Here is a 12,865-nt window from a genome sequence, read left to right on the forward strand (position 1 = left end):
CCTCCAGCTACAAATCATATCTGAAGTAATGACACTTCAGCACAAAGGAAAATTGCAGACTCAGACCAATATGAAATGCTCCTGGAGATTAAATTATGCTTTTTGCAGACTGAACTCAGCATAGCTCAGAGGAAAAAAAAAACACATTTTAGATTAAATGGCATTTCTGAAGGCAAATGTTCTGTGATGTTCTGTGTAAGACTGCGCTATAAACCTTCAGATAGCAGATATTCATAGAGGCATCTGAGGGAGAGAATGAGGATGCTATCTGGGTATCTTCGAAGGTTCTGGCCACAGCTTGGGCAGACTTACATGCTCAATGAGAATCTGTGATTTCCAACTAAATTCTTTCTGAAGCATAACAAAACTCCAGCTTATAATATCTGACACAAAGGTTCCACACCTTCGTTATGTTATGTTATAGGGGAACCTTCTGGAAGAAATTCCAAGAATCTCCTTTTAGATATCTTCTTGGTGTTTGGAAAACGCATCTGTGTTCACCCTGTTTGTATAATTCGGGCATTATTTATGGACACAAGCCCATCCAGTTTTTGTATTTCAATTCAGAGAATCCTAAACAGAAGTTGTATTATACTGCATTTTTGCAGTTTCTCATTGATAGAAGAATTGAAGTCAGCCCCATTGTATCTTAATGTGTGCACCATATCTACCATGGACAAATTCAGTGTAAGTCTGAACATCGCTAAGTCATCTCCTTAACACTTCCCCATGTCATCTGATATGTATTCGCCCCCTACTTGGTAGTTCTCTGAAAGAATTACATCTTTTTAATCTTAGGAGATGGTGTTGACAAATGCCTTTCGGCAAAAAATAGTATTTTTTAAATAAAGCAAATTTTTGTCAGTTCATATGAATGCATTAAAATCTTCATTGTTTTGGACAGCCCAGACTTCATTATCAGCCCAAAGGAAGTGAAAAGATCATGACTGATGAGGGGGTGAGTTACTCTTTTGGTTATAAGACAATATGACCTCACTGGGTGGTTTTAAGTAGCTCTTGGGTATTCAGAAGGCTTTGTACATTGCTTCCTATTGTCAGGAAAGAGAACCCACTGGACACTGGGAGCTTGTTAATAGTCCATATAATCTGAGGACTGATGGCAATGCTGTGTTGAAATGAGCTCTATAGGAATCAAGCCCAGACTGAATTTTTTGGGGGGATGGGTGGGTTGGAACTGTGATGACTGGAATGAAACTAATTATTCAAAGACAACTAGATCCCTTTCCTGCTTTTGAAATGATTCTGCACTCAAGGAATGACTCCAATGGAAGCAGCTCTACCCCATCCCTTTGCCTGGCTGTTCTTTAACCCCTATACCTGCATTGGTCTTACGCTGGTAGTACCCTGAGCCTAGAAGAAGAGTCTGCCTGAGAGCCCGAAATACAAAGTAGTTGAATTGGTATGCCTCGTGCCTTTCTAGGAACGCTTGTCCTTGCATAAAGTCCAACTCTAACAATAAGAATCTGACCCTTCTCTTAGTAAAACCTCTGTTTTGGAAATTGTAACCAGTTTTGGTGCCTTATCTATGGACATCTGCAAATAAATTGACTGCGTTAATGAGTAATTTTCATGTTGCGGTGGAGTTCAGCAATTATTTCTCAGTTCACTCCTCTGGGCCTAGCAGCTTAGGTTGCTTGCATTGGCTCTGGCGCTTTTGAAACTGTCAAATCTTTCTAAAACCCATTGACTTTAAAAACATCCTCACTTCAAAGGCTTCTTCAATAGTAAGCATGTCACAACTTTGAAAAAATAAAAAGAATACAAGTATTTTACCAGCCAACATGGGCATCTGGGTAGCTCTCAATATTGATCAGGCAAAAATACTATGCAACCAGATAGTTTTTCACATGGAACACACATAACACAAGAAATATGGTGTTCCATTTGTGGCAGCTACCCTTCTTTCCTTTTTCAAGTTAAGGCTGTTCTGGTACCAAAAAGCTACTATGTAAGCCTTATGATGACAAAGGCTCAAGACTATTTTTACCTTCCTACTGAAGTGGAATCAATCATAAAATTTAGTACTTCAGAATAAGAACTTCAATATTTCCCAGGGAACAAATACACAGTAAGAGAGTAGCCAAGCAAAGAGTGCAGATCTAGAATTACTAATTAGCCTAGGGCCTCTTGGTATTTGAACACTTGTAGAAATTGCAAATCAATATTCAAGATCTTACTGATCGAGGAAGGGGTGGAATACCAGTAAGTAGAAATTATATCAGATTTGTATGGCGAAGAGTATTGACTTTCACTACTTTAGATCTCATTCTGGAGTTCTCCTTGGAAGCACTTCTTTCTGTTCTAATTTTAAGCCCCCAGATCCATCCTTTCCCATCATTCTACTTTTTCGAATCATCTTCATGGTCCTCGTCGACACTGAGGACCTTAAAGCTAGGTGTAGTCTCTTTATATGAACTCAGTTTCAATAGACATACATTTCCATTTCTGAAGTCCGAGGATGCAAACTACTGGGCTGGAACTGAAGCTCAGGTCTTCTGGAGCAATCATTCAAATTTTCGCACTTACAGCAAAAAAACACATGTTCAACCGTTGGCTAACATGACTACTTTTTTTCCCTCCCATTTCCTTCACAATCTCCACTTGAACACCTCCCATCCTTTAAGACTCTTCTCAAGTTACTGACACTCCTTGAAGTCTTTCCTCATACTGTCTCGGGTGGAGGTAAATTCATCTGGTGGCCCATTGGGTCACGCAGGTTTTGCATTTGCTGGTGGTGAGAATGCTTTTCTCATTTTCACATGCTTCACCGTGCCTAGCATTATACCTGGCCTATAGGAGCCATTCTACCTGTTTTTCGTCACTCAGGTTCTGTTGCTAAAGCCTGTATTTTCATTTTGGAAAAGTAAAGGGGAAAGTTCCCAGAACCAGTGTGCTCGCATGGAACACAATGGCCCAAGTGACCCGATCTGCCATTGGTGCTCCAGCAGAGACAAGGCGCAGCAGCTTGCTGATCGCCACATGCTCACCTTCTCCATGATCCTGTCAATCTGGCGATTCTGTGTATCGATCTCATTACCCATGTCCAGGGCCATGTGGCGGAGATTGCCAATGATACCGCTCACCTGCTCCAGGTTTTCATCCATTTCATTTTCTCGTGCATCATTTGTTACCCTGGGAGCCAAATAATATTTTTTAGAGGAGACAGGCAGCGAAACATCTTGAATATCCAGTACTGAAAGCTTAGGGAAAGTTTGTAGTGCTTGAGGAAACTATTCTATGTTTTAACTCTCCTCTCAGTCCAACAACACATGAGCAAGAGGACCTGCGTGTGTGCCTGCATGCCTTTAGGAAGGTTCCTGAAGGATCCTCATCTGGCAAATGTTTTCCTGCATAGTCACTTGAGATTTGTTTGTTTGTGATGTAAATTGAGCCAGAAGTTTGAAATTTAAAACAAAACTTCGTAACTGCCTGCAAAGCAGTGTAGCATTTGGGCAGCAAAAGAAGTTATTTTAAAAATTTCATCTTGAATTCCTAAATTTCTATTTTCCAAGATGCTTTAAATAGATTATCTACTTTTCTCACTTCTAACAGCATATCTTTTCCCCTGCATGTTTATCCAAATTTTTAGTTTTCAAGGATAAAATCATAGTTAGAAGGACCCCAGGTTATCAAATGAATTACCTAAACAGAAACTATGCTTTTCTTTCTGTGATGTCAAGCAAAGCCTTCAAGACTCAACTTGACAATGAAAGAAAAGGGTTATTTTACCGAGTCAAAAATTCTTTCTGTTCATCTCTTTTTCCATTTGGGACCAACAACAGCGGGGAAGAGTAACAATGAATGTGGCAGTTTGCCTCTTATTCCTGCTTTCTTGTAAGAACTCCAAAGGGAGTTCAAAATGATTTTTATTCATTCAGATTTTAATGCTATGGTTTCTCAGTGGCATTGTGAATGAGTGATTTCAAGCAGACAACTTTGATAAAAGATTATTGTTTCCGTTTCAATGAGGTGGGAGTGGAGAAGGAGTTGGCTCACACAGTGCCTTATTATCTTGCTATTTTTTCACAATCCAACTTGAAAGTAAAGGCATTTAGTTGCAAATGCAAGCTATTATTCCAGATTTTTTTGTTACTATGTAAAAGACACTTAAAAATTTTTGTGGAGGGATAAGTGTTGTGGCACAGCACATTAAGCCTGTTCCAATGTCCGCATTACATATCAGAGCATCAGCTTGAGTAGCAACTGCTTTGCTTTCAATCTATCTTCCTGCTGACGTGCTGGGAAAGGCAACAGAGGATTCTCTCAGTAATTGGGCCCTTACCACCCATGTGGGAAAACCAGACGAAGTTTCCAGTTCTTGCCTTTGAACTGGACTAACCCCACTTATTCTGGGCAAGTTGTGGAGTGAACCAGCTGATGGCGTATCTTGATCATTCTGTCGTCAAACAAATAAATGTTTCTAAAACAGTGGAAAAATGGAACTGAAGGATAAATTTATGCTGTGTCAAAATTGTTTTGAAAGTTATGCATAGCTTTTTCATGACATCAAATTTTCGTTCATTTTTTGGATCTGTCTCCAGGTTGATGGTTTTCGGCTCTGATTACAATCATCTGAGAAGCTTCAAATCTATAGGTGTGCTGTCCTACTTCAAGCATCCAATTCAGTTGGGGTACATTGCACCAACTGTGGAAGTATTTAAAAGTATTTCCCCAGATGACTCTGACATGCAGGTGTTAGTGGCAGAACTCTTGGTCCAGTTTTCCTGGAAGCCGTTAGAAACAGGCATAGACTTGACTCTGGTAAAGTTCTAGGCACACGTCAATGCCTTTCAGCTCAGTGTCAGTGACCCATCATTGGGAACAGATAGTTACGTAAGTGACCACCCTGGCCACCACCGAGTCCTGTTAGCCTTTACCCATGATGCTTAGACTCAGAGTGCTTCTGACTTTGAAATTTTTTTTTCCCCTAGGGTTTTGGAATATTTGTATAAACATGGTAGGATATCTGGGGAAGGGACTCTAGTTTAAATATGAAATTCGTTATATTCCATATGCACCATATACATATGGTTTGAAGAGAATTAATTGCAATGTTCTTGGGTGATGACTGCATTCAAAAGATTTTGGATTTTTAAAATTTTCAGGAAACTTGAAAATCAACCTGTAGTGGCCTGCCAAGCAGGATACATTTTTTTTTTTCTCACCAGAAATACTTGCCATTCTTTGTTTTCTGGTCTCCTAAAGCGGAGTACTGAATTGTAAAATATTTATTTCAGTTGGTTTTTTGTTTGCAGATTTTAAAAGTGATGATAAGAAATTGCTGTTCTCTATTTTCTCACAAATGCGTTCTCTGGCTGTCTTTGTGTGTAGAAAGGGTAGCCTCCACTGACTGTATCACCCAGCTCTTCCTACCCGCTGGCTTTCAGGGAGCTTTGGCTAATGATCGGTGAGATACTGGGTGGCAAGAGTGAGGGGGTGCGATGTTTCATTTCCTTTTCTATTTCCTGTTAGCTTACGGCAGTAGCCACATTTCTCTTACTGCAGGAACTAACAGTTCCTTCCCCTGTGCCTTCAGGTCCTTGATGGTAACAGCTTCCAGCTATTGCTGATGTACGAGTAGATCATCCTTTCTTGTTCTTGACCCTTCCTCAATCCCTGTACACGGTTCTCTTAGGAAGCTCTGTTCCATTGCAGTCACGCGATGACCTGAAAGAGGCTTACCTGCGGATAAAGCCACCACTGATGGCCATCTGCTCCCGCTCATCCACCACACGGGCAGGCTGGCTAGCCACCACTCCATCCTGATTATTGCCCCAGGCTTTTTTGTAAGCATCACTTGATTTAAGCCTATGCAAAAAAGAGGGTGAGTGACAAGGCCCGGGGGTGGAGCAACAAGCTCACAACAATCGTGACTTCTTCAAGCCAAGTACCTAACCAAGCAGATGAGTTTTCAGTCGAGGCATTAGAGAATACCGATATATATCATGATCCAGACCCAAACAGTTGGCCACCACCATGCCTCAGCTACTCAGCATTTCATTTCCAATTGAGTCAGTTGCAATTCTTAAGGACTGCAATCTTTGGTCCACATGGTTGCTCTTGGTTGGGTTTATTTTTGTGGTGTAGTTGAATTGAAGACAAGGATTAAGCTAGCTGAAGAACATTCAGTTCTATTTCAGTCACATGGTTCTATTTTGAGAGACAAAACACACAGAAAAAAAAAAACCATACTGGCAGACAAACACAAAACAAGACTGCCAAGTAGAGTGTGTACATCACACCACAGCAACACACGGTCATCAAGAAAAAACATACTTGACCAAGTTTTTGCACACTATCATGCAAGGATTCCTATTTCACGTTTTTTTCCCCAATGTATGGGAACAACATTTCCAGCTCTGCATGAAGGACAAAAAGGATTGGTGGTTGGCCAAGGGAGATGGTCTTTCAGTTGCCTCTAGAGCGATTTGAAATTAGATAATATATCGGTACTTCCAAACAGTCACCATACATCCAGAGTTGATGTACAAACCTTTGTCCACAGAGACAAAAAGTAAAAGAAGCATAGTGAAATGAATGCAGGAAAATAGAAGAGAGAACAAGCCATCTATCGCCAAAAAGGGAAACCCCTCTATGTCTTCTTCATGCACCAGCTACAGGCATGAGTAGAAAGTGAAGCATTCTCATTGAAGCCAAACTATTCCAGAAGTTGGTCATTCCCGAAAAAGGCACTAGCAGGACAGTAATAGCCTTCATGAGGATTTGAAACGCAGGTTCAGTAGCTTCTTGGCTGGGCTGTGGAGCAGGGTGGAGAGCACTTACAAACTCCTACTTCAAACTATCCTGGGGTGGTGACAGGGTTTGAATCTGGTACGGTCTCCATGGGCTGTATTTCACTGAGCTGCCTTGGAGAAAAACTTAAAATCCAGGCATACCTGTTGTGCCCAATAGAAACATATGCAGCATATTTTGGTGGGTGTGTTGGAATTGAAGGCCATCAAAGATGTTTTTAGGTTCTTTGCATAGTAGAAACCATATGCATTTTAGTCCAAGCAAAAGAGATATCCTTCGGTCCCATTTTCATACCATCTATTATAAGACTTCACAATTGAACTTTTTAAAAATTTTATTTTGTTTCTTTTTCTCAAGAGGACCACACGTATTAATTAAATCTGGCCCTAATAGGTACATTGGGGACCAAGCAATGTTAGTAACAAATTGGAAAATTGTACCAATGGAATTTCAGCAACTCCCACAATCTCATGTGTATTATCATAGCCCTTTGAGCAGTCAGAATTTACTACAACAAAAGGCCATGGCCCCACCCAATGGGATAAGATCTGCTTTCTTTCCCCCATCTCCCCATCGCCTCCATCCTCATATCAAAAGAAGTGACATGGACTTTGTGATGTTTTCTGCTATGTAAAACATCTTGTATACCATCTTTGGCAAAGTCAAAGGAGTAGGAAATACGCGTTTCTGCAAGAAGGCAAACCACTGCACCCACAACCTGCACATAGACTCACATCACTGCCGTACATCTATCAAAGTCCTCCGAAACATGCCGAGACAGGGCGACACCCTCAGATAATCCAGGGCACCACCAGCCACTGCGTTGTGACACATGGTTTTTAAAGCATTATTTACACACAATAGGGAACACTTCAGTCAAGCTTTGAAGCTCAGTTAGGGTCTCTTGTTCACTAAGGAATTAGTGGCCACTGGTAGGTGGCATTTGTAGGGGTCATCATTTAGTCAGAACAGTGGAGAGCATCCCAGGGTACCCTGGCTCTGCCCTTGCTTCATACACAGTGGACAAAGGGGATAGAATTATATGTTGGAATTCACCACCCAAGGGATGGAAATCTCACATGGGGGCAGGCTGTTACTCAAAGGATGTACAGTCAAGTCTTGACTAACTGGAATACTTGGCAGTGGGTCATTGCACGAGCTTTATGACTTTCTTAATGAACAATGAGTCATGGAGGGACGCTTTTGTTTTAAGGGAATTTGAATATCTATGACAGACTATTGTGCTACTTTCTGGAGGGTCGCTGGGGCTTGGGTGTAACCAAATCTCTCCTTGGTTATGGTTTTTTTTTTTTTCTGGTGCATATGATGGCCTTTGCTTTGAAGACCACATCTTAGCACCTGGGATTCTTAGCTGTGGAGGCTGGAAGTGGATGGAGACCAAAGCAACGGAAACTATCTATCCTGGAAGAGAAATAATTGAAAATCTGTTGTGATTTTTCTCCCTTTGTTTTATCAAAACTAAAAGGGAGCAAAAGTGTACAGTCAGGGATTCCATTAGCTAGACTCCAGTTAGTCAGACATTACTGTAGATCATTCTTTACAAAAACAAAATTTCTACTTATTTGCAAATTGAGCCCCTCCCCCTCCTAAACAGGAAGTGGGATATTTTAAATCAGCCTCAAAGTTTAAAGGATGTGAATGGTCATATAATTCACTAGAAATGACATCAATTTCTATTCTAAAAGCTAGAACTAGGAGCGCTTTTAGGAAACAGGGCTTCTTTTAGATGGGGGAAGTGGGAGGGAATAAAGGAGATCAGGGAACAAGTTTAATTTTCCAAATGCATGTTGAATAATCCACTCATGCATTTTTTTCACTACCAGTCACATGAGACTATCTTCCAGAACCCTTCGTTTCAGGTTCCTTCTGTAGCAAACCTTTATAACCACATGTCACATTTCTGCTACATTCCAAAATAAGCGTTGCAGAACCTTTAGAACAGTTGAATGTTTTGTGATATCGTGCATGCAAAATCTACACATTTCAACATTTCAGCCAGTGTACAGGTAGATCTTCCAAAGGGGAAGAATTTCAGAGGGGTGGGTCCAATTTGGGTGAAGTGTGAGCCCTTCTTGGTGAAGAGCTCATTGGTTCTGATTTGTGTGCAACCGTAGGGTATCAGGACCAAATTTGGTCATGGTGGGCAGGAGAAAGAGGCAGTCTCGGTCATTCTCTCTAAATTACACAATGCTATTTGGGCCAAATTATCTATTTCTTATCCTTCTGAATAACCACACCTTGATACATGTGTTTCTCATTTTCCAAACAAATTACTCATCACCTCTTCTAAGTTTGCAATTCAGGTTCTTGGGGTTAGGAAAAAGGCGAGCCCTGGGTGCCTCTTTCTTGAGGTTCTCTGTGGTAAGGTACACTTTCTGGAAAATGTTGAAACGTGAATCAATAAAAGTTGCTGACAGTGAAGCTTTCACTGTAGTATGCCTGATTTTTTTTTAATGCATCAACAGTAACTCCCACTAATAGTGTCTATGCTATGAGATGAATGCATTGGAGACGCTATTGATCTGTTCTGCATGCCACATGCTCATCCTGCCCAGGAGCCTAGCAGGAATGAGCTTGTCAAGGCTTGGAGATGGGCCTTGGGAAACCCAAGCTGCAGGCAGGCAGGCAGCACCTACTTGTTACAGGGACACACACAAAGCCCGCAGAACTTTCCTAGGTCCGTCAAATTCTTTTCTGCTTCTTTCATGTCCTTATTGATTTGGTCCATCCCTTCCTCAATGCGTTCCAGTTGTTCTGATTAAACACAAGTATTTTATCCCCACAGAATGAAGCAGATGGAAAAGGACAAAGAAAAAAAAAAGACAAAACTTCAGACATTCACTTTGACATTAAAAAAATAATAATAAAAGAAAGAAAGAAAGAAAACTGGACGCCACAGATTAGAGCTGGTACCCAGTACCTACTTGTTACAAGGACATATGAAAAGGCCACAGCATTTCCCTAAATCTTTTAAATTTTTCTCGGCCTCCTTCATGTCTTGGTTGATATGGTTCATGCCTTCTTCAACACGATCGAGTTGTTCTGGTTAGGACAAAGGGATGACAGTGTGGAATGAATTTTTTGGGGGTTTCCAACAGAACATGAGAAATGACTATGTGAGACGGAATTTGAGAGAGAGAGATTACAATGCATTGTTCCAAGAGGATGCATTGTGGCAGTCAGCTGCCGCTTTTCCTGAGCAGGCATGATTGGAAGGCAATGGACGAAATGATGCCCAGCATAGTTTGAAATTCCAACATGATGAGATGAGTTTGGAAGATCGGTTTGATTCCGAGTGTCCAGGGAAACAGCACAGCATAGTCACTTACTCAGACAACAGTGAAACCCGGGAGAAAGCAAAACAGGGTGTTATTAGCTTATGCTTTTAGGTATTCTTATGAAAGCTACCAGAAGAAGCATCAGGTTCCATTTAACATATGCATATCTTTTGCTTTTTATGAATCCTCAACAGGTAAAGGTAGAAAAACAGAATCCAGTGTCTTCTTAGAGAAAAACAGCAGTGGCAACAGCAATAACGGGAAATAGCTACGGACTGTTTTCTTCTCCTAGCATTGGCTATCTAGTCACAGGTTGCCCATGGGCTGTCGTTGGCTTGCATATTTAATTCATAAAAGCTGTGAAAAAAGTAACATCAGTACAGCAGCATTATAAGTTGCGGAGCATTTTGGTTTCTCTCCCATGCTATGACTCATCTGTTCTGAAAGCGCTGAAAGTCGTTTTAGTTCTCTGCTCCTTGACACCCATCTCTCCAAGGAGGGGCATGCCATCACCAACCCTAGATGGAGAGGAGGGAGGCTGAGGTTTTGTCAGGTGGGAGAAGGTAATGGATTCTGTGTGATTACAGTTAGCAAAACTGACCTCAGTGTATCTAAGAAACAGATAGATAGTGGTAAAAATGAATCATACTTCTGGGTTGCCAGGGTTATACATAGTGACTTGGTTAATTTGGCAAAAGTTGTGTCACCCCACTGAGGTAACCACAAGTTCAAGGAAAGAGTTTTATAAACAGTTTTTAAGACCATTAAAGGAGAGTAGCATCGAGATGTCTTGCTTTTCTAATTACAAAACTTAGTTATGTTTCTACTATTCTCTATTTTTGTGCAGGTCTGCACGTTTCCACCTCCAAGAACAAAAGCACACCTAGCAGAGTTGACAAGCACACTTCCAGCTTAAGGGAACAAATATCACTTCAAAACTATTCCATGTTAAGTTGTACAGTTGAAACTGTCATTCCAAAACCCTGGATAGTGACCGAAACTAGGGGACTGCGTATTTACAAAATAAGGCCTTTTGTGGAACTTAACAAAAAAAAAAAAATCAGCTTATTAAGGATCTGTTACTTCTACGATGTTGTTCAAATGACTGGAAAAATAAAACTTTAGTGTTTATCCAACATTGGATACCTGGAGGAAATAAGAGTGTAGTCTGGGAATTTTTACTGAGTAAATATAGGTATAGTGATGCCTTTAGGAAAACCTTTAAGAGGGGAGACAAACGGCTAGACAGACATCATATAGATATGTAAATGTTTATGTTTCAGATCTTTTCTAAAGATCTCAATCTAGTTTCAAGGATGCACCATGTGAGCTTGCAGATGGACAGGTCAGGGGATTGGTGGAACTCAACACAAAAGAACTCATCTCCAAGTCGAGAACACACAGACAGGAACGGTGTGTGATCCCCATCACAGAACGTCCAACAGATTCAAGGGGGTGTCTGGGCTCAGAGGAAAGGCTACCAGACTCAACTGAGCTGAAATGAGCAGAGATCACGGCTAGACAAACACATTCAAGTACATGTCCTTGAGGGAGAAACTAAGTTGGTACTTTATTTTTTAGGCCAAAATAGCAACTTCTTACAAGATTTCAGGGTCCTCATCCACTGTGTGCCCAGACACTAGAAGGAAATATGTCTATGTCAATCAGTACACAACTGTTAGGCCTCTTAAGTAGAGAGCTGAAATTAAAAGATAAACAGAAATAGGAGTTGAGCCCAGTGGTTCAGATGCCCGGGTTTCAGCCCTGAATCTGGCTCTTGACAGCTAGTACAGACCCTACAAGGCACTGGTGATGACTCAAGTGATGGTGCTGCAGCCACCCACATGAGTGACCTTAATTGAATTCTTGACTCCTGCTTTGGTCCCACCTGGAGTCAGTGCAGGCATTCAGGTAGCGAAGACTCTCTCTGCTTCTCATAATTAAAAACAAAACTAAACAAAATAAAACAGATAAGTTAAAATCCATATTTCTGAGCGTTTGGGTCAACAGCTTGATTTGGAAAAGTTTGACTTCCAAAGGAAATTCTAAAGCTGAATCTGATTCAGAAAACTACTTTAAGCCTATCAACAACCATGGACTATATTTTTATACCCAAATTATGTCAAGTCCTTAATTTAGAGCATATCATGGACCCATTTTGTCACAGATATTCTCATGGTAACGTTTAGAGCATGTTGAGTTACATTTATGGACATGTTTTGCAAACTCAAATTCTGTAATGCTTTCTGAGAAGATGTTTTCCAGGTAACACTTCTAAGCAACAAGTCTTCATAGCATGTCTCTGGAAGACACAACGTACCACCCAGCACTGAAGGCTTCTTAACTCTGGAAACCTGCTCTTTGGCTTTGCCTGTTTTACACTTCTTCTTGGAGACTTGGAGAAGAGTAACACTTGGAGCCAGCAGATACTACCATACACTGAGACAATATCTCTGCTACCCTTGGATGGTGGGTTGTTGGTGATTTATCAACAGCACGTGCTCAAGGATCTAAGGGTAGATAGATTCTCTACTAATTTCCCTAGGTACAGCAACATGGGACCTTTAGGACTTTGATACGGCTTAAAAAAAACCCAATTATTTATTTATTTATTTTAGACCTTGATGTGGTTTAAAAAAACACTCAGTAAAGCAAGAGTGTAGTATAGAGTTACTGACGTAGTGTGAAAGCCTTCTTGAGAGTATCTAGTTATAAGATGCTGCCTATGTGATTGCCATTGTCCTTAGTACTAATGCACATACAGAAATTCATTCCAATGGGCTAAAAAGCCA

The 12,865-nt window shown here is 40.8% G+C and overlaps 1 protein-coding gene across 2 annotated transcripts in view; it reads right to left on the bottom strand.

Annotated features, from left to right (window-relative positions):
- SNAP25 (synaptosome associated protein 25) overlaps window positions 1-12,865 on the bottom strand; it is a 78,223-nt gene that overhangs the window by 2,788 nt on the left and 62,570 nt on the right. Inside the window, exons 5-7 of one of the 2 annotated variants that reach the window (XM_004593356.3) lie at window positions 9,432-9,549; window positions 5,704-5,829; window positions 3,009-3,153 (exon numbers count right to left, since the gene is read on the bottom strand). In XM_004593356.3, the coding sequence (XP_004593413.1) occupies window positions 3,009-3,153; window positions 5,704-5,829; window positions 9,432-9,549 (389 nt within the window). Of the gene's footprint in view, window positions 1-3,008; window positions 3,154-5,703; window positions 5,830-9,431; window positions 9,550-9,719; window positions 9,838-12,865 lie in introns of both variants that reach the window. The other variant, XM_004593357.3, reaches the window with a different exon arrangement.

Source organism: Ochotona princeps, chromosome 22 (genome assembly GCF_030435755.1).
Source record: "Ochotona princeps isolate mOchPri1 chromosome 22, mOchPri1.hap1, whole genome shotgun sequence".
NCBI classification, from domain to species: domain Eukaryota; kingdom Metazoa; phylum Chordata; class Mammalia; order Lagomorpha; family Ochotonidae; genus Ochotona; species Ochotona princeps.